This window comes from Bos indicus, chromosome 15, assembly GCF_029378745.1.
Source record: "Bos indicus isolate NIAB-ARS_2022 breed Sahiwal x Tharparkar chromosome 15, NIAB-ARS_B.indTharparkar_mat_pri_1.0, whole genome shotgun sequence".
Taxonomy (NCBI): Eukaryota; Metazoa; Chordata; class Mammalia; order Artiodactyla; family Bovidae; genus Bos; species Bos indicus.
Window position 1 is genome coordinate 47,874,905 of NC_091774.1, and position 22,897 is coordinate 47,897,801.

General features: G+C 38.9%; 2 protein-coding genes and 1 pseudogene across 2 annotated transcripts; 1 reads left to right on the plus strand and 2 right to left on the minus strand.

The window, feature by feature from the left end:
• Positions 1-1,676: 1,676 nt before the first annotated feature.
• On the minus strand, positions 1,677-2,642 carry LOC109568873 (olfactory receptor 52N2). Its single transcript, XM_019974243.2, has one exon. It carries the CDS (start codon positions 2,640-2,642, stop codon positions 1,677-1,679), a length of 966 nt encoding a protein of 321 aa, XP_019829802.2.
• Positions 2,643-4,495: 1,853 nt separating this feature from the next.
• Positions 4,496-5,124, plus strand: LOC109569195 (peptidyl-prolyl cis-trans isomerase E). The gene has a single exon (XM_019974508.2). It carries the CDS (start codon positions 4,537-4,539, stop codon positions 4,852-4,854), a length of 318 nt encoding a protein of 105 aa, XP_019830067.2. The 5' UTR covers positions 4,496-4,536; the 3' UTR covers positions 4,855-5,124.
• Positions 5,125-17,845: 12,721 nt separating this feature from the next.
• LOC109569306 (olfactory receptor 52N2-like) lies at positions 17,846-18,804 on the minus strand (annotated as a pseudogene).
• Between the last annotated feature and the right edge of the window lie 4,093 nt (positions 18,805-22,897).

Here is a 22,897-nt window from a genome sequence, read left to right on the forward strand (position 1 = left end):
AGCTTCGCAAGGGTGGGACTTATGCTATATGTACTAAATGTTGTGTTTTTAAAGCTGATGACTCTTCTAATATAAACAATCTTATGATACATAAAAAGAGTGAAATTTCTACTCTGAACGATCCTTTTCTCAGTTTAGGCAAAATACGACGAAAATAGTTTGGTTAAGGAGAATCTGGCTTAAATCTTTACTAATGGCATTGTTACTCTTATTGGCAATTTGGATTACTTGTGTAAGATAATATCTAAAAAAGTTGAACTACTGGTCACATCTGTAGTTGTTTATAAATTAATGAGCATGAACAATGTACTTGCAAGGTAAAATTGGCATAAGTCCTACTGGACAACTTGAAATTGACTGTCAGTCCTTCTAGACATCCTGTCAATATAGCCTATATAAGAGTAAAGAAATAACTAGACTATTAAGACCTGGAATTGAGGGACATGATGGATTCAGGACAGGAAAGCAACCATGATGGCATCAATGGATGAAATAATTGATCACCTAATTCTTGAAATAATGAAATAAAATTATTTTTATGGCAGGAAAAGAAAAATTCTACATAAAATTTTCTCTGCTGTTTAAGCCACTACCATCATTTGATAAAAAGCATGGAAGCTGAGATTTAGAGAGATTAAAGTCTGTCAAAGTCTTGTAATTAGAAATTAAGACACAAAATTTATACTTTGGAACTCTTCAAATCCAAAATTAATGTGTTCCCCAACTCTTCTGCACTGATTTTTTGCTCTCTCCATATTGAATTCACTTTTTATCATGTCTTCTGTTTCACATTTGTTTCCTCTCACAATCTCTGGCTAAAATCTAGCTTCTGAGCACATTGTTGCCAGGGATTACATCAGAATCAGTTCTTCCTTTCTTTCATTAAACCCAAGGTGTGACCCACAATATGACTTTAATAAGTATCTAGAAAAAAAATGAATGAGTGAATGAATTATAACAAATACTAGAAATTAAACAAGTGCCTTTGCTTGCTTGACTGATAATATCACAATTATATTTTTAGGTGTATTTTAAATGGAGGGTCCCAAACTGATGAAATGAAAAAAAAAAAAACAGAAAACTTAGATATCTATAAAATGAAAAATATTTTAAAATATTTAGTTGATAGTTAAAATTGGGAGATTTCACAAAACATCTGAAAAAAATACTGGAAAGTATTTAATACTTGGCCCACATAACCCCATAGCAATAATGTGCTTGATTTGAGTAGAATCTGTCCTTTATGGAGAGGATGTGCTTGATACATATCACCACAGCTTCTTGTTTTTACACACAATGCTTGCATTGACATTAGGCCTGTGATTTTCATTTTCTTACCTATCTGTTCACATGTCATGAGTCTATTAACCCTTATTTAAAATATAAAATCTATAAGAAATGAATATGTTACTTCTTTATACTGCATTTTCTTTTTTGGTAGAACTCTACATAGAAAAAAAAATTCATAATGTATACTTGAAAAGGTTTCAAAGAATCTATCTACTGGAGGACTTAATTTTTAATACTAGTTTTTTTACAAATGTTTCACAGCTTTTACAAATTTCTTGCTTCTTTTACAAATTTGCTCACATCTTTTACAAATTTCTTCTTCATTCTATTTTACGCTCTCCCCCCCCCCCCATCACCCACCCCAAGCAATGTATCTATTTTAAGATTTATGTGTCTTGGGTAAAAACGACCTTCTCTCCAAGTAAAAATTTGATCACACCCTCATGAATCAGTTTGGTCTTGATACCATAAACAATTGGGTTCATTGTAGGAGGCAGGAGCAGATAAAGGTTAGCCACAATGATGTGTATGTGGTGAGGGACACTGTGTCCTCCAAAACGGTGGGTGAAAAAAGTGAAAAGAGCTGGGACATAGGTGATCACTATAGCACAGATATGTGATGTACAGGTGCTGAAGGCTTTGTGATGAGCATCTGTGGATGACAGGCTCACCACAGCTCGCAAGATCATAGTGTAAGACACTGCAATACAGCACATGTCAAACACGCCGATGAGGAGAGCAACCATCAGACCATAAATAGCATTGACCCTGAAATTGCCACAGGACACCTTGGCCACAGACATGTGGTCACAGTACGTGTGGGGAATGAAGTTGCCTCGACAATAGGGCAGGCGCTTGGTAAGGAAAGTGAATGGAAAGATGAGCATCACACCCCTCAGCAGAGTGGCAAGACCAGCCTTGGCAATGACAGCACTGGTGAGGATGGTGGCATAGCGTAAGGGGTAGCAGATGGCCACAGAGCGGTCCAGCGCCATGAGCATGAGCACCCCAGACTCCATCCCAGTCAATGTGTGGACAAAAAACATCTGAGCCAGGCAGCCATTGAAGTCAATCTCCTTCAGGTTGAACCAGAATATGCACAGCATGTTGGGTACCGTGGTGGTGCACAGGGTGACATCTGTGAAGGAGAGCAGGGCCAGAAAGTAGTACATGGGGTGATGCAGGGCCTCCTCATGGCCGATGAGGTAGATGAGTCCACAGTTGCCCACAACAGCAATGATGTACATGAAGCAGAATGGCAGGGAGATCCAGATGTGTGCGGTTTCCAGCCCAGGAACACCATTCAGGATAAAGAATCCTGGTGTCATGCTGGAGATATTGGCTCCAGACATAATGCCTGACAAGTGGGGGGCATTTTATATTCTTTGTCCACAATTGCTCTCTGTATAGGAGATAGAGGTGGGGTTAGAGACCAAATATAAGAATGGTTTGTAGAACGATAACAATGAAAGCCATGAACATCATCTTGTTAGGATAATCAGGATGGTTTTTTATTTCCCCAGCTCTAGCAAAAGAATCTTTGAACTATGTTATCTAAAAATAAATAGTAGAGTCTTACTTTGTTTAATGTGCAGCAGCAAACTTTCTGCTTAGAAAGTTAGAAAGGATACTTTCTACTATCCTTACTGTCTCTGTCTCTTACAGCTCTTGCCTTGAAGATTATGAGGAAAGCAAGTTATTGCAAAATTGTTCTGGATATCTTGCTAATGATAACATACTGTAGAAACTCAATAAAATTTTTGAAGTAGTAAGGATTTAATATGATTGGCATTCAATCTCTGATGCCAATATCATGCTTTTCCATGTTGTGAAAATTCAGTTGTTCTTGAGAAGGAAAAAAAAAACCAGTATTTACATTTCTTTTTTTTTTTAATTTAATTTAATTTTTAAATTTTACATAATTGTATTAGTTTTGCCAAATATCAAAATGAATCTGCCACAGGTATACATGTGTTCCCCATTCTGAACCCTCCTCCCTCCTCCCTCCCCATACCATCCCTCTGGGTCATCCCAGTGCACTAGCCCCAAGAATCCAGTATCATGCATCGAACCTGGACTGGCATCTCATTTCATACATGATATTTTACATGTTTCAATGCCATTCTCCCAAATCTTCCCACCCTCTCCCTCTCCCACAGAGTCCATAAGACTGTTCTTTTATATTTCTAAATCATGAAAAAGTTTCAGTCATTTCTACTGCCCTACAAGAAATAACAATCCAAAGATATGGTATTGTCTGCTGTAATTTAAACAATATTTCATTATAACTGTACAGGTAATCAGTACAATAGACAATACCATATCTTTGGATTGTTATTTCTTGTAGGGCAGTATAAATGACTGAAAGATATTTGAAGAAATTTATAGATTCAGGGATATCTGAGTAAAATGAAGGTTCCAAATGGTTAAAATTGTTCTTTTATTAAAAAAAATAAAATGATGCTTAAGCTGTGCCATAAACCTGAGTTCTCATGCAGCAAAGTCAGTGTCAAATACACCCATCATTCAGCAGACTCAAGTAGATACTTGTAGTGCGATGGCATGTATTACATGGCAGTGAAGCCACAAGATACAGATTCTTTTCACCTAAATATTCAAAAAATTACCATTATGTCTACTTCTACTGACCAGACTACATAGAAACCACCACAGAAAGAAGAAATACAAAGGAATACAAGTTTCAGAGGCTCATGGTTTCTGCTTCCTAAGCTGACTTCATCTTGTGTGAACCATCTCTTCTAATAAAAAAGGCTCTCCCAAACCTCTCCTGAAATTTCACCACCTGGAGAAACTATCATTTCATGGACCTGGATTAGAAACATTTAAAGATAAAAATCTCCAGTGTCCACCATCTTTTATGTATACACCATGAGGAAATGAATAAAGTGGAAATGAGGTTAAGTCTAGCCACCCATAAAGACAAAAAACCATTGTCTCTTAAGAAGTGAAAGGGAAGGAGAAATACATTGCTTTTTGCTAATGTTGTCTTTTGGTAATTATGCCTATATTCTTAGCCATTGTATTATTATCCAGGAATATCTCTATCTTTTTCAAATGGCTATTTTAAAAAATTACCCAAACTTACCTCAGTGTTAGGCACAAACAAGTTCTTATTCATGGCTGAGAATCCTTAGGAGTTTTTCAAAATCTGGGCTGGCATCTTCTTACTTACATTGAAGCTTTGGCTTCAAGGGCAGCAGTTTCCACCGCATCATCCCCCAGTTCATGTGCCAGGGCGGTGATTTCACCAACCACAATGGCACCGGGGGCAAGTCCATCTACGGGAAGAAGTTTGACGATGAAAACTTTATCCTCAAACACACGGGACCAGGCCTGCTGTCCATGGCCAACTCCGGCCCAAACACCAACGGCTCCCAGTTCCTCCTGATGTGTGACAAGACGGATTGGCTGGACGGCAAGCATGTAGTGTTTGGGGAGATCACGGATGGCCTGGACGTCTTGCGGCAGATTGAGGCCCAGGGCAGCAAGGACGGGAAGCCCAAGCAGAAGGTGATCATCTCCGACTGTGGGGAGTACGTGTGAGAGGGGAGCTGTCAACCCGGGGCACCGGCACCCGAGGTGTCCCATTGGCAGCGAGCAGGGCTTCGTGTCATGGCCCTTCCTCAGGGTCAGTGTGGGACACCTCCTCTGGCTCTTCCTCAGGTGTGGCCTTGGGCCCAGGGCTGCCCTCCCCACTGTGGACAGCTGTGCATGGCCTATCCAGGCCTTTGCCACGAGGGCTTCTCGTGGGCCCACCTGTGTGACTCCTGGACATTTTCTTTTGGTAAAATAAATCCTAGTTTTGATTAAAAAAAAAAAAAAACAACTAAAAAAGGAATTTTAGTTTCCCTGGAGAATCTTCAGCAAGGTATCCCAGGTGATTGACTCTCCACAATTAGATGTCTCAGAAGAATCTGTTTGAAAGAGAAGGAACTTTGGGCTTATGGTACTAGATAGGCATTTAGAAACTTTTGAATAGAAAAAGGAACAACAAAAGCAAAAACATATTAAAGTTTAATGTTGTATTCCCAAGTGAGAAATATGACCACCAAGACTGGTGGAGACAAATATCATTTAAAAGTTTCTTCTCTTATTGCAAAATAAATACATTTTTTTAATGTAGAAAAAAATCTAAAAAGAAACTATAGAAAAGCATAATAAAAACTTGGAAAATCACTTGTTATTCTAATGAAGCAATAACCATTTAAAAATTCTTTATCTACTTGTCCAATAATTTTGGATTACTATGTATAATATTCTCTTTCATATAAACTTCATACTGTATGAAATTTGCACATTTTCCCCTATTTAATATAATGTACATTTCTCATGTCATTCTATATGCCTTGCAATTGAAAGTTTAGAGCTAAACTTTCCATTCAATAGTTGAAGCAAAATTAAACATTTTATTACTCTTGAATATTTAAATTGTTTCTAATTTTTGTTATCAAAGAGAATTATTTTATGGATATCCTAATCTGTTTGTACTATTGATTTTCCCCTCTTAGAATTATTAGAAATAGATTTGAAGTTTGTGGAAAAAGAGGCATAGACAATTCAATTATGTTGATAAAAGTTGGAAAAATTCATCTTTGTAAAAAAATCATCTTCATATGGGATTTTCACTCCCATACACTATTAGTATGCTATCCCTCTAAAGTACTAACTATTATATGCCTGCTCTCTTTTCCCCAACTGAATTTGTTATTTAGCTTGATATTTTGATATTTTAGCTAGACTTAAAATCAACTTTGTTAGTAGGGCCTATGAACATTCTTTTCAAGTGTTTTTTGGTCAGTTGTTTTTCTAATATTTGGATTATTCTATGCTTCTCCTTATCCATCCCAGTAGAGGTGTTAGCTTTGATTTTATTGCTTGCTGGGAACTTTCAGTACTAAAATATGAACACATCTTCTGTCATAGTTTGCAACCATTTTCAAAGGTAGTCTTGTTACTAAACTGAACTGGAATCCACTTGCCAGATGCACAGCAAATCAATCTACTGACACCAACTTGTGGGGAGGGGAAGTATAGCATTTATCGCAGGGCACCAAGCAAGGAAAAGAGGAAGATGGTAAAGAACCTGCCTGTCAATGTTGGAGATGTAAGAGACACAGATTCAGTCCCTAGGTCTGGAAGATCCCCTGGAGGAGGGCATGGCAATCCACTCTAGTAGTTTTGCCTGGAGAGTCTCATGGACATAAGAGCCTGGCGGGTTGTAGTCCATAGGGTCACAAAGAGTCAGATACTACTGTAACAACTTAGCACACACACATGAGTGCATGCTCAAAAGATCCAAACCCCTCGTGTCTTTTAAGGAAGGGTTTTCAAAGACAGTGAGAAGAATAGAATCATAAGATGTGTGATCAGTTTTGCACAAATCTCTAATTGTTGGTGAGGATATATCAAGGTGAAGTTTCAGGAATCAACATCAACAGTCTTCTGACTACAACCAGTCTGGTGTCTGTGTGATTGTGGTGAGCAGTCTCCATTGGTGGGGCTCTGGTTTTTGCAAAACAACTGAGGAATGCACATGAGCCCTTTACCTATATCTTCCAAAAGGAACTGGGAGTTCTTTATGGCTGACATTGTTTAAGTTATTATTACTTTTCTTGTCTGACTGCTTTTACTTTGTACTTTGCCTCTACATTCCCTTACTTCTCTAATGTTAATTCCTTGGGCTTTCTCTTTGGAATTTGGAGAAGGACTAGGAGACTAAAGCTTTTTCTATAAACAAGAAGCAGGGGAACACAGAGGGGTCTTGTCACCAAGAAGGTCCCTTGGGGTCCTGCCCCAGTTTCAATTCCCTCTTTTCTTTGATACTCCTCCATCCTGAAGGGAACAGGGGTGACGATGGCTCTGGCTACTTTCTGATGGATGGGGGCAGCATCAATTTTTCAGGATTAGAGAAGTGATAATCATAGAGTTTCATTTCAAAGAATTCTCAAGTCCTAGGCTTGGCATCAACATTTTGCATTAGGAAGACATTACTCCTTTGTGACTGCCTGTCAATGCACCTAGACAATCATATGAACATTAGTAGATGTATTATAATGAAGATGATGATCAAGACGCATCTTTGTAGAATTCCTGAGAAAACCCTCCCGTTCCAGACAGCAACCAGGAAAATAAATCTTGGAGTGGGTCCTCTTTTTATTGATTTTGTAACCAAGTGGCCTTTTGAAATAATCTATTCATTAGGCTTTCAACTTCTCCTGAGGTATTTGTATATGTACAGCCTGTGGCGAGTACACATATCCCTCTGTGTTTGGTCAAAATGAAATCCAAGGAAATTCTGTTATCAAAGACCACCAGAACCAAAGAATCTAGAAATACATGTTGGGGCATGATGTTTTTTGGGCAATCTGTCCAATTGTAATAGACAGGTTGCTTATCATATCTATTGATATATTGACATGGACTCTAGCAGTTGTGATGAGGATACCAAGAATACTTTGTCCTACTATCCTACCAACATCTTCTTAAGGTGTATTCTATTTCTAGGAAGAGATGTAAAGCTTTCTGAGCTGTGCACACACACACACACAAAAAGAGTTAGAAAATATTCAGTATAAGCAGGACCCTTCATGAGGTTCGTGACATTGTACAGGAGACAGGGATCAAGATCATCCCCATGGAAAAGAAATGCAAAAAAGCAAAATGGCTGTCTGGGGAGGCCTTACAAATACTGTGAAAAGAAGAGAAGTGAAAATCAAAGGAGAAAAAGAAAGATATAAACATCTGAATGAAGAGTTCCAAAGAATAGTAAGAAGAGATAAGAAAGCCTTTTCAGAGATCAATGCAAAGAAATAGAGGAAAACAACAGAATGGGAAAGACTAGAGATCTCTTCAAGAAAATCAGAGATACGAAAGGAACATTTCATGCAAAGATGGGCTCGATAAAGGACAGAAATGGTATGGACCTAACAGAAGCAGAAGATATTAAGAAGAGATGGCAAGAATACACAGAAGAACTATACAAAAAAGATCTTCATAACCCAGATAAACATGATGGTGTGATCACTGACCTAGAGCCAGACATCCTGGAATGTGAAGTCAAGTGGGCCTTAGAAAGCATCACTACGAACAAAGCTAGTGAAGGTGATGGAATTCCAGTTGAGCTATTCCAAATCCTGAAAGATGATGCTGTGAAAATGCTGCACTCAATATGCCAGCAAATTTGGAAGACTCAGCAGTGGCCACAGGACTGGAAAAGGTCAGTTTTCATTCCAATCCCAAAGAAAGGCAATGCCAAAGAGTGCTCAAACTACCACACAACTGCACTCATCTCACAAGCTAGTAAAGTAATGCTCAAAATTCTCCAAGCCAGGCTTCAGCAATATGTGAACCGTGAACTTCCTGAAGTTCAAGCTGGTTTTAGAAAAGGCAGAGGAACCAGAGATCAAATTGCCAACATCCACTGGATCATTGACAAAGCAAGAAAGTTCCAGAAAAACATCTATTTCTGCTTTATTGACTATGCCAAAGCCTTTGACTGTGTGGATCACAATACACTGTGGAAAATTCTGAAAGAGATGGGAATACCAGACCACCTGACCTGCCTCTTGAGAAATTTGTATGCAGGTCAGGAAGTAACAGTTAGAACTGTACATGGAACAACAGACTGTTTCCAAATAGGAAAAGGAGTACGTCAAGGCTGTATATTGTCACCCTGCTTATTTAACTTCTATGCAGAGTACATCATGAGAAATGCTGGACTGGAAGAAACACAAGATGGAATCAAGATTGCTGGGAGAAATATCAATAACCTCAGATATGCAGATGACACCATCCTTATGGCAGAAAGTGAAGAGGAACTCAAAAGCCTCTTGATGAAAGTGAAAGTGGAGAGTGAAAAAGTTGGCTTAAAGCTCAACATCCAGAAAACTAAGATCATGGCATCCGGTCCCATCACTTCATGGGAAATAGATGGGGAAACAGTGGAAACAATGGCACAATTTATTTTTCTGGGCTCCAAAATCACTGCAGATGGTGACTGCAGCCATGAAATTAAAAGACGCTTACTCCTTGGAAGGAAAATTATGACCAACCTAGATAGCATATTCAAAAGCAGAGACATTACTTTGCCAGCAAAGGTTCATCTAGTCAAGGCTATGGTTTTCCCGTGGTCATGTACGGATGTGAAAGTTAGACTGTGAAGAAGGCTGAGCGCCAAAGAATTGATGCTTTTGAACTGTGGTGTTGGAGAAGACTCTTGAGAGTCCCTTGGACTGCAAGGAGATCCAACCAGTCCATTCTGAAGGAGATCAGTCCTGGGATTTCTTTGGAAGGAATGATGCTAAAGCTGAAACTCCAGTACTTTGGCCACCTCATGCGAAGAGTTGACTCATTGGAAAAGACTTTGATTCAGGGAGGAATTGGGGGCAAGAGGAGAAGGGGACGCCAGAGGATGAGATGGCTGGATGGCATCACTGACTTGATGGATGTGAGTCTCAGTGAACTCCAGGAGTTGGTGATGGACAGGGAGGCCTGGCATGCTGTGATTCATGGGGTTGCAAAGAGTGGACATGACTGAGCGACTGATCTGATCTGATCTGATCATGTTGCCAGCTCTCCAGCCCATAGTATAACTACCCTCATGTCAAAGGGTCTCTTCTTATACCACAGACAAAAATATAACTGGCCAGGGGCGCAAGTTTTCCTTACCATTGTGGTATCATTAATATCTTCATTGTCAGAAAGTACAGAGATTGCCTTATGAAGCCAAATTTTCCATATTCCATTTACATGATATCCAATCTGTGTGACTTTCATGTATTACCTATTGACATTTATACTTTTTGTACATGGATCAGTTGTACATTAGGGGTAGGTGACACATTTTTTCATGTGAAATGCAGGGGATTGCAAGGGACGGATAATCACCTTTTCTTCAATGGAGATTATTTCAGATAAGTTGAGAGAGGGGACCAGACATTCTGAAGTTCCCTGGTTAATTAAAACTGGAAAGAGAATTTTCAAGGAAGAAGATTATAAGAAGTCTTGAGCTCTAACACTGCATCAAAATTGACTATTGGGACCACTGCAGGGAGATACTGCCTATAGAAGGTCAGGAGAATTCTATGTTAAATCCATCACTCACTTCAACTTTCCCCTCTGGCTAGGCTTTGTGGCAGTTTGATTTAAAATATCAATATTTTCCTTCTAGGAAGTGGCAGACCAAGTGGGTTAAGACAGAAAATGGAGAGAAAAGGCCATCATCATTTTAATAGCAACTTCCAAAGTTATCTAACAGATTTGGCCAGGTACCAAACATTTCTAAGAAAATTAGATAGGCCCATAGTCAAGTAAGGGAATACCGATAGGTCAGAAAAATGCTCCAGTCAACCACAGATGTCACTATGAAAAGCTGTAATCAATACACTAGTTATTTAAGATACTTAAAAATTTTTTAGTCTGAGTCCTAGTCCAGGTTCACAAGACTATCAATTTTGAGCCAGTGTGATGGCCATTTCTCCAGTACTTGTTGAAGCCTGTGGAGCTGCAGTCCGGTCAGAAGCTGACTTTACTTAAGTGTGGTGGATCCACAGCTTAATTCCTGCTAATATGGAAGAAAAATGAGGTTTTAGCAGAATCTGATAAGGTTCCACCTATCAGGTCTGGAAATGATTCTCTACATGTGTCTCTTTCCAAGTTTTAGGGGTATCCAGTCCCTAGTATAATGCAGTGAAGAGGGGCATTCAGGGAGCTTTCCTTATTAGCAAATGTATGAAGCGCATTCAGAACCACCTCCAGGTTTGTATGTATCTCACAGTGTCTAGTTTCCTACCCTCTGATCAGGTGCTTGAACCCTTAAGTGCTCAGAATACGAAAAGGGTTTCTTATATGAAATTTCATAAGAACTCAGTTGGAACTTGTTTCTAGGAGCCACTCTAATTCTAAGTAGTGCAGCTAGCAGCTCTTTATACTAAGCTAAATTAGTCTCTGGACAGATTTTTGCTATGGTCTTCTTTAAAGTATGGTTCATTATCTCTGTCTTTCCAGCTGATTGAGGCCTCTATGATTCATGTAAAGTATACTTTATTTCCAGTTATTTAGATAACTCTGGTATCACCTTGGCAACAAAGGCTTACTCCTGTTATCATTCTGGATTGAACCAGGGAAGTTTACCCAAATCTGAGTACTGTTTCTTTGAGCAGAGCCTTTACTATTTCACTTCAATGGGGAAATGCCTCTACCCAGGTTGTGAAAGTATCCACCATCACCAGTAGATAGCAGAAATGGAAATTTCCCTTGTCTTTAGGCCAAGCTATAGACTCTATTTGCCAGCCCTCTCCTGGTCATTCTCCTTAGCCTGGATCCTCATGCAAGGTGAGGTAACCAGGCCTTGAAGTTGCTTTCTTTTTTTTCATTGCATTTTTTAAATTAATTTAGTTGGAGGCTAATTACTTTACAATGTATGGTTTTTGCCATACATTGACATGAATCAGCCACAGGTATACATGTGTCCCCCATCCCAAACCCCCCTTCCACCTCCCTCCCCATCCCATCCCTCTGGGTTGTCCCCTGCACCAGCTTTGAGTGCCCTGTTTCATGCATTGAATGTGGACTGGTCATCTATTTCACATATGATAACATACATATGTTAAAGTTGCTTGTTTGCATAGATCATGCATTTTTGTACCACCTTCTGAATTGTTTTGTTCAATATAATGTTGAATCCACTGGAGAGTATTCTAATTTCTTTATCTCTGTACATCTACACATGTGACAAGTTACACGTGATTGGTTAAAGTGTTCTTAAGAGTATGTAGGAGCAAGATAACTTTCACTACATTTGGTATCATCTTGCAATTTCATTCCCCTAACTTTCCCTTGGTAATAATATTCCGTAGATGAACAGGAAATGTGATTTAAATAAATTGAAATATGAGTGGGAGTTGCTTGTACCCAATTCCTTGGTTCTAGATCTAATCAAATTGTGTGAGGTTGATGTGGAAAGATTGGACCATTGCCCTGAGGTCTGCCTCACAACTTGGTCTCCAGACAGGAGATGGAATTTGAAATTCCATCCACCTTTTATCTTGTCCTCACCTCTCCTCTCCTGTTCTTCCCCCTCCATCTCTAACTACCCCCTCCCATGAATGCAGAGTAGAATTTTCTTCCTTCACTCTCTGCTTCATAACAGTTTAAGAATTTGTCAATGATTCTGGCCTCCTGGCTCTAATTCAGTGGTGAGTCTTAGTTTTACCAATTATGTTGTTGTTCATTTCTTTCTGTGAAACTCATCTTTGACTTTGAAATGGGGAAGATGATATAAAATTAATTGGAAATTGTTACTTGAGTGTGTCAAAGTTTTTATTCACTACATTTATTTTTCCAGGTTTTTGTTTTCTGCTCTGTGTTTATTGTGGCTGTTGCCTCTCACACACTCTTCCCACAGCATATGCCTATTCACATTATGGTATTTAAATTTAAGTATTCTGAGAGTCACCCAGCTGGCTGTTTGTATTTCTCATAAACCTCAATTATCAAATGAGAGGGACTTCCCACAGTGTGCTAGTGGTAGAGAATCCACCTGCCAATTTAGGAGACTCAGGAGATTTGGGTTTGATCCCTGGGTCAGAAAGATCCCCGTGAGTACAAAATGGCACCTCACTCCAGTATTCTTGCCTGGAAAATTATGCTATAGTTTTGAAATAAATGTTTGCATATTTTATATAAAACATTATTTTTTTTAATATACATATATTTTAATAATTTATCACTGCATTTGACAAAAACCATAAGTGATCTAACACATTTTTTAAAATTCTAACAGATGCCATTCTATACTGAATTTGGATATATTCCACAACAAGTAGAACCTGTAAGTAAATGTATTTTTCATTAAAAAAAGAAAAACTAACTTTTGAAACTACTCGCTAAATAAACTATTAAATCTACCAGTGACCTTTAGTCAGAAACCCACCAGGAACACACCACTAGTTGGACAAAATTGGATTTATCCACTCACTGCAGCAGGGGAGGACACACACCATGAGGAACTGTGGAGGGTCTTAACAGGAAGGGTTGGAATGACTTCTCACAGGGTCTGGTCTTGTGTCAGTTGATTTGGGGGAGAGTTCACATTACTTTTGATTGGGAGTTCTCAAGAACTGGGCTTCCCTGGTGGCTCAGATGGCAAAGAATCTCAAGAACTGGGGGTAGTTCTATGACTGGGTAACTTAACAATTCTTACCTGAAAGGTAAGAATGATGGAGTGAGGCAAAGACCATGATCAGTAAAAAAACAGAAATTCTTCAGATTATCCAGGACCTAAGGATGCCTGATATTTTCATGCCTTGCACAGGGACCTTGCTGTGGGCAAGATTACCAAGTAATTTTTGATTTACCAATTTTCTTGATTGCACTTCATCATGTTCAAAAGTGATCTTGCCTGATATTGGTATTCTGTAGGATTGTTAAGGTACAACAGGAGAACACCAGCGTCCAGCAGAGAATGTCAGGCCAGCTCCTGCAAACACTGCAGCAGAGCTATTGTGTTAGGCCAGTTTCTCAGTGTCAGGAGTTGCTTTTCTCTTTCTCAAAACCAAACTATGATTTTTGTTTTTAAGAAACTAATTGAAGTTGAGAAGGGTATAACTGCCTTAGGTGCAAGATAAATGTTTTAAGGATTATTAATTTATACCATTTTAAACTTTGCAACTTTTAAGGTTATGCCAGTAGAACAGCAGCAACCAGTCTTTGATCCCTTCCTAGGCACAGCTCCTGAAATTGCTGCAATGGTAAGTTTCCTTACCACACTTTGATAGTTCCTGGAAATCAGCAACTGACAGCCTACAGCTCCTTCCACTATTGTGCATTTTAATGATACTGTTATTATTATTCCATCAACAATTATTACTCCTTCACCCTGTAATCTTTTGCCACACAAGATTCAATTCACTCAGTTCATCAAATATTTACTGAGGAGCTAATACATGCCAGATACTCTCCAGCAGTTCAGTTCAGTTCAGTCGCTCAGTCATGTCCGACTCTTTGAGACCCCATGAATTGCAGCATGTCTGGCCTCCCCGTCCATCACCAACTCCCGGAGTTCACTTAGATTCACGTCCATCGAGTCAGTGATGCCATCCAGCCATCTCATCCTCTGTCATCACCTTCTCCTCCTGCCCCCAATCCCTCCCAGCATCAGAGTCTTTTCCAATGAGTCAACTCTTCGCATGAGGTGGCCAAAGTACTGGTGTTTCAGCTTTAGCATCATTCCTTCCAAAGAAATCCCAGGGCTGATCTCCTTCAGAATGGACTGGTTGGATCTCCTTGCAGTCCAAGGGACTCTCAAGAGTCTTCTCCAACACCACAGTTCAAAAGCATCAGTTCTTCGGCACTCAGCTTTCTTCACAGTCCAACTCTCACATCCATACATGACCACAGGAAAAACCATAGCCTTGACTAGACGGACCTTTGTTGGCAAAGTAATGTCTCTGCTTTTGAATATGCTATCCAGGTTGGTCATAACTTTCCTTCCAAGGAGTAAGCATCTTTTAATTTCATGGCTGCAGTCACCATCTGCAGTGATTTTGGAGCCCAGGTACACTCATTTAAAGTCAGGTATTAAAAGACATCCGTGTTTGTTGGCATATATGCATACTCTTTCTAAAGGATAGATTTTAGTCTAGAAAACTAATAAAGTATTTACCTCTCAAATAAAATCCTTGCTTTACATCTTAATCCTACTGCTTTATATTCTTCCCAATTTTGACCTTGTGTTTGAACTTGTAGTCACTTTTCTTTCTCACCCTTATAGCCAGCAGAAGTGTCACCATATTTACAAAAAGAAATGATAAATTTTGAGCACACAAATGCAGGAATTTTCATTCCTTCAACTTCACAAAAACCCAGCACAACAATTTTTTTTACTTCTGCTGTGGACCCAATTATTACCACAGAGCTAACAGAAAAGAAGGTAAAGTAATCAAAGATTCTTTTTATGAAAGAAATGGGTCTCTAAATAGAAAGTATAAAAATAAAGTTCATGCTTGATTTATAGGACTTAGTTATGTAAATCATGACAATGTTAAGATACAGTAGAATATATGGTCTTAACCTTGAATAAGAAGACCAATAATTTCTTTCAGATAATCAATCAGAATCTAATTTAATTTTTATTTAATAAAAGCTTCTTATGCATATTTTTTCTCACTAGGCCAAGACTGATAGCCTGAAGGAATCATAAGATGTTGTCCTAATCATTCAGCGTTTAGGGTAGGTATTTGCCAAGACGCATGCCTTACATTCCATGACATATCCTAAATTAAAAGAAAAAAATTGTAAGAATAACTAAAGGTATATACCAAAATGAAAAAAAAAAAAGTTAGTGCTTATATATTCCTACAAAGCTAACAATAATTATGAGCAATTTTACTAGCAAATTTTTTAGTCAAAATAAATTTTTGAGGATAGTGTCTGTCTACGTCATAAACTTTTCATAAACTCTCAGAACACAAATAGCAAATATACTAGGTCCATGTTACAGACATTCTACAGACAGTAAAAGCAAAGTGCTATGCTGTGCTGAGTTGCTCAGCCCATGCCCAACACTTTGCAACCCCATGGACTGTAGGCCACCAGGCGCCTCTGTCCATGGGGATTCTCCAGGCAAGAATACTGGAGCAGGTTGCCATGCCCTCCTCCAGGAGATCTTCCCAACCCAGGGATCATATCTGGGTCTCCTATACTGCAAACAAAATCTTTACCATCTGAGCAACCAGTGAAGCTCATATATAAAGTCAGTTCCCCCAAATCACCACTTCACTTTGCAAGCTAAAAGTAATGCTAATACATCTGTGTTAGTTTGGAGTGAAATAAACTCTCAAAGTAATTTTTTTTAAATGCATAATCACATGGAAATTTAAAATTCCATGATTTTTATATTAACTATTACTTTATTTTTTTTTAATTTTATTTTATTTTTAAACTTTACATAATTGTATTAGTTTTGCCAAATATCAAAATGAATCCACCACAGGTATACATGTGTTCCCCATCCTGAACCCTCCTCCCTCCTCCCTCCCCATACCATCCCTCTGGGTCGTCCCAGTGCACTAGCCCCAAGCATCCAGTATCGTGCATCGAACCTGGACTGGCAACTCGTTTCTTACATGATATTTTACATGTTACAATGTCATTCTCCCAAATCTTCCCACCCTCTCCCTCTCCCACAGAGTCCATAAGACTGTTCTATACATCAGTGTCTCTTTTGCTGTCTCGTACACAGGGTTATTGTTACCATCTTTCTAAATTCCATATATATGCGTGAGAATACTGTATTTATGTTTTTCCTTCTGGCTTACTTCACTCTGTATAATAGGCTCCAGTTTCATCCACCTCATTAGAACTGATTCAAATGTATTCTTTTTAATGGCTGAGTAATACTCCATTGTGTATATGTACCACAGCTTTCTTATCCAAAACATTATTATAATACATGATAAAATATATGTGTTTAAAACTGACAGTAGGGAAAAGTGCTATGTTTTGGTATGGTTTAAAAGAGAATACTTTGAGTAAAATTTTCCAAATCCAAAAACACAATTTCAAGAGAGAACAACCTTACTGATTATAAGCTTATAAGTAGCATTACAGAGAAGCACTTTTGTATTGATAATATGTTTTTAAAATTCAGGTTTTGCTTCAAAGCATGAAAGTTATCTTGCAAAAATATGTCAAGTGGTAAACATATTTCATAATCATTTGACTATGTATATAATATGATATAGGGCTTCCCTCGTAGCTCAGTCAGTAAAGAATCTGCCTGAAATGCAGGAGACCTGAGTTCAATTCTAGTGTCAGGAATCCCTTGTAGAAGGAAATGGCAACCCACTCCAGTATTCTTGCCTAGAGAATCCCACGGATAGAGGAGCCTGGAAGGCTACAGTCCGTGGGGTCTCAAGAGTCAGACACAACTTAGTGACCAAACCACCAATATGATATTAAAATATGTTCTTCATATTAGCAGGCTATAGAAGAATATGGGGCTCCCCAGGTAGCCCAGTGGTAAAGAATCTGCCAACCAATGCAAGAGTCCTTCTGCCAATGTAGAAGACTCAAGTGTCTTGGCTTCAGTTCTTGATCTAGGAAAATCCCCTGGAGGAGGGAATGGCAACCCACTGAAGTACTCTTGGCTGGAAAATTCCATGGATGAAGGAGACTGGCAGGCTGCAGTCCATGGTGTCACAGAGTTGGACATGACTGAGCACACGCAAACATGCATAGAATATACTCTTAATCAATATCACTAATTTCTCTATTTCTTTATATGCTTCATTCTGTGCCCATTCCAGAAAGTCTAAATAAAGTTAAAGTCTGTGGGAATATAATTATTTCCTGTCATTTTTTTCTATAAAATTTAGGTATCAGAGTTGAAATTTTGTGATTTTATCATAAATCTTTGAGCAGAATACTGACAGGTAATTTTTCTGACCTCATGGCTGATGAATTTTACATTTATTCTCTTCTTTTACATACTTTTATTAATTTTTGTACTAAATACAGAATTCTATATCATAGATTATCTCACACTCAAAATGTCTTTCTCTCCAAAAAGCAATTTGATCACCCTTTCATGGATCTGCTTGGTCTTCACTCCATAGACAATTGGATTCAAGGTGGGAGGCAGCAATAGGTAGAGACTGGCTATAAAATGTGTACATGGTGAGGTATGTTGCATCCCCCAAAGCGGTGAGTAAAGACATTGAAGAAGGCTGGGACACAGGTGATGACAATAGCATATATGTGTGATGTACAGGTGCTGAAGGCTCTATAACAAATACCTGCAGAGGACAGATTTTTTACAACATGGAAAATCATGGTGTAAAAGAGGGAAATACAGATGATATCAGACCCTCCATTCAGTACGGCAGTTATGAGACCATAGGTGGCATTATTCTTGATATTGCCACAGGATAATTTGGCCAGAGACATATGGTCACAACGGTGTGTTGACCAAGGTTTGTCCTTGCAATAGGGAAGATGCTTGATCAGGAAAGTGAACAGTACCACCATCAACACACTTCAAGTCAAGGTGACAAGGCCAGCCTTGGTAATTGTGGTGTTGGTGAGGATGATAGAATAGCAGGGAGGGTAGCAAATGGCCGCATAGTGATCCAGAGCCATAAGCATGAGCACACCAGACTCCATGCCTGTCAGCATGTGGATGAAAAACATCTGCACAAGTCAGGCATTAAAATCAATCTCTTTGAGGCTGAGCTGAAAGATACACAACATATTGGGAACAAATGAAGTGTACTCACTAATATCTATAAGGGGCAGTAAGACTAGGAAGTAGTACATGGGCAGATGCAGGGCTTCCTCATGGCTGATGATGTATATGAGCCCACAGTTCCCCACGACAGCAGTGATGTACATGAAGCAGAATGGCAAGATCCAAATGTGTGCAGCTTCTAGCCCAGGAATCCCATTGAGGATGAAATATTTAGGTGTCAGGCTGGAGCTGTTGACTCTATGCATGATGGTCAATGGCAAAGCATGTTACTTTTGGTTCTAATGAATATGTCCTGCACAAGAGACAGTAGTAGATTGTTTTTAGTCAGAGACAAAAGAAGAATGAATATTTTTCACAATAAATAATACATTTCGGTGAAAATTAGCTTTTTACACCCAGATGTGTTGTTTTATCTTGCTGAGGGTACTTGAGTCTGTTACTGAATCAAAAGAACGCATAGTGCAAGCATAGCAAAGACCTGGTCTTTCTTACTTTCATACCATAAGCTCTTTCTGTATGTTCCCAGTCATATTGCCAGACCATGCACTAGTACTTGCTTCTGTCCCATTGATCAGTTTCCAGATAATGGACCCTGTTTTAATAACACTGATTCTATCAACTTCTCATATAATTTCCCTTCTTCCACATGGTTCTTCCACATGGTCCTTCCAGGTATGTCCACTGGATTATAGCCATTTAAATTGTGTAAGAATTTACTTATTGCACACATATATTATGAGGTGAACATAATCTCTCTACAAGTCTGGATATTCCAAGTTAGAATAATCAGGGACAAAAATTTGGCAGGCTTAAAATTACATCAGATCAGATCAGATCAGTCGCTCAGTCGTGTCTGACTCTTTGCGATCCCATGAATTGCAGCACGTCAGGCCTCCCTGTCCATCACCAACTCCCGGAGTTCACTGAGACTCACGTCCATCGAGTCAGTGATGCCATCCAGCCATCTCATCCTCTGGCGTCCCCTTCTCCTCTTGCCCCCAATCCCTCCCAGAGTCAAAGTCTTTTCCAATGAGTCAACTCTTCCCATGAGGTGGCCAAAGTACTGGACTTTCAGCTTTAGCATCATTCCTTCCAAAGAAAGCCCAGGGCTGATCTCCTTCAGAATGGACTGGTTGGATCTCCTTGCAGTCCAAGGGACTCTTAAGAGTCTTCTCCAACACCACAGTTCAAAAACATCAATTCTTCGGCACTCAGCTTTCTTCACAGTCCAACTCTCACATCCATACATGACCACTGGAAAAACCATAGCCTTGACTAGACGGACCTTTGTTGGCAAAGTAATGTCTCTGCTTTTGAATATGCTATCTAGGTTGGCCATAACTTTCCTTCCAAGGAGTAAGCGTCTTTTAATTCATGGTTGCAGTCACCATCTGCAGTGATTTTGGAGCCCCCCAAAATAAAGTCTGCCATTGTTTCCACTGTTTCCCCATCTATTTCCCATGACGTGATGGGACCGGATGCCATGATCTTCATTTTCTGAATGTTGAGCTTTAAGCCAACTTTTTCACTCTCCACTTTCACTTTCATCAAGAGGCTTTTGAGTTCCTCTTCACTTTCTGCCATAAGGGTGGTGTCATCTGCATATCTGAGGTTATTGCTATTTCTCCCGGCAATCTTGATTCCAGCTTGTGTTTCTTCCAGTCCAGTGTTTCTCATGATGTAATGTAAAATCTCATGATTAAATGTCAAAAGAAAATGTTTCACGTTTGTCAAGAAGAAACAATTAAATGTTTAAGGGAAAATGTATATGGCTGTGCATTGTACATTGCAACTTATAAGTTAACGTTGCAATGTACAATGCACAGCCATATACATTTTCCCTTAAACATTTAATTGTTTCTTCTTGATAAACGTGAAAGATTTTCTTTTGACATTTAATCAGTGACATTTTAAGCTATAATTATTAATAGTTCTTGTGGATTCTTAAATGTCTGAGTAGGTAAAGAAGAAATATATATGTATAAATAATTATACCTTAATTTTTATATTTATAATTTTTAGCCCTTAATAAATATGAAGAAGTTCCAAAGAATAGCAAGAAGATGTAAGAAATCCTTCTTCAGCGATCAATGCAAAGAAATAGAGGAAAACAACAGAATGGGAAATACTAGAGATTTCTTCAAGAAAATTAGAGATACCAAGGGAACATTTCATGCAAAGATGGGCTTGATAAAGGACGGAAATGGTATGAACCTAACAGAAGCAGAAGATATTAAGAAGAGATGGCAAGAATACACAGAAGAACTGTACAAAAAAATCTTCACGACCCAGATAATCATGATGTTGTGATCACTGACCTAGAGCCAGACATCCTGGAATGTGAAGTCAAGTGGGCCTTAGAAAGCATCACTATGAACAAAGCCAGTGGAGGTGATGGAATTCCAGTGGAGCTATTTCAAATCCTGAAAGATGATGCTGTGAAAGTGCTGCACTCAATATGCCAGCAATTTTGGAAAACTCAGCAGTGGCTACAGGACTGGAAAAGGTCAGTTTTCCTTCCAATCCCAAAGAAAAGCTATGCTGGAGAATGCTCAAACTACCACACAATTGCACTCATCTCACACGCTAGTAAAATAATGCTCAATATTCTCCAAGCCAGGCTTCAGCAATATGTGAACTGTGAACTTCCTGAAGTTCAAGCTAGTTTTAGAAAAGGCAGAGGAACCAGATCAAATTGCCAACATCTGGTGGATCATGGAAAAAGCAAGAGAGTTCCAGAAAAACATCTATTTCTGCTTTATTGACTATGCCAAAGCTTTTGACTGTGTGTATCACAATACACTGTGGAAAATTCTGAAAGAGATGGGAATACCAGACCACGTGATCTGCCTCTTGAGAAATTTGTATGCAGGTCTGGAAGCAACAGTCAGAACTGGACATGAAACAACAGACTGTTTCCAAATAGGAAAAGGAGTACATCAAGGCTGTATATTGTCACCCTGCTTATTTAACTTCTATGCAGAGTACATCATGAGAAATGCTGGGCTGGAAGAAGCACAAGCTGGAATCAAGATTGGTGGGAGAAATATCAATAACCTCAGATATGCAGGTGACACCATCCTTATGGCAGAAAGTGAAGAGGAACTCAAAAGCCTCTTGATGAAAGTGAAAGTGGGGGGGTGAAAAAGTCGAATTAAAGCTCAATATTCAGAAAACGAAGATCATGGCATCCGGTCCCATCACGTCATGGGAAATAGATGGGGAAACAGTGGAAAAAGTGTCAGACTTTATTTTGGGGGGCTCCAAAGTCACTGCAGATGGTGACTGCAACCATGAAATTAAAAGACACTTACTCCTTGGAAGGAAATTTATGATCAACCTAGATAGCATATTCAAAAGCAGAGACATTGTGTATGGTGTTAGAAAGTTTTCTAGTTTCATTCTTTTACAAGTGGTTGACCAAATTTCCCAGAACCACTTGTTAAAGAGATTGTCTTTAATCCAGTGTACATTTTTGCCTCCTTTGTCACAGATAAGGTGTCCATATGTGCGTGGATTTATCTCTGGGCTTTCTATTTTGTTCCATTGATCTATATTTCTGTCTTTGTGCCAGTACCATTCTGTCTTGATAACTGTGGCTTTGTAGTAGATCCTGAAGTCAGGTAGGTTGATTCCTCCAGTTCCATTCTTCTTTCTCAGGATCGCTTTGGCTATTCGAGGGTTTTTTTTTTTTTTTTTAATTTATTTTATTTTTAAATTTTACAATATTGTATTAGTTTTGCCAAATATAGAAATGAATCTGCCACAGGTATACCCGCGTTCCCCATCCTGAACCCTCCTCCCTCCTCCCTCCCCTACCCTCCCTCTGGGTCATCCCAGTGCACCAGCCCCAAGCATCCAGTACCGTGCATCGAACCTGGACTGGCAACTCGTTTCATACATGATATTATACATGTTTCAATGCTATTCTCCCAAATTTCCCCACCCTCTCCCTCTCCCACAGAGTCCATAAGACTAATCTATACATTGGTTTTTGTATTTCCATACAAATTGTGACATTGTTTGTTCTAGCTCTGTGAAGAATACCGTTGGTAGCTTGATAGGGATTGCACTGAATCTATAGATTGCTTTGGGTAGTGTACTCATTTTCACTATATTGATTCTTCCAATCCATGAACATGGTATATTTCGCCATCTATTAGTGTCCTCTTTGATTTCTTTCACCAGTGTTTTATAGTTTTCTATATATAGGTCTTTAGTTTCTTTAGGTAGGTATATTCCTAAGTGTTTTATTCTTTCTGTTGCAATGGTGAATGGAATTGTTTCCTTAATTTCTCTTTCAGTTTTCTCATTATTAGTGTATAGGAATGCAAGGGA

Bases quoted from the DNA above. Each gene is read 5' to 3' on its own strand.
- LOC109569195 (XM_019974508.2), top strand. From the start codon at position 4,537: ATGTGCCAGGGCGGTGATTTCACCAACCACAATGGCACCGGGGGCAAG.
- LOC109568873 (XM_019974243.2), bottom strand. From the start codon at position 2,642: ATGTCTGGAGCCAATATCTCCAGCATGACACCAGGATTCTTTATCCTG.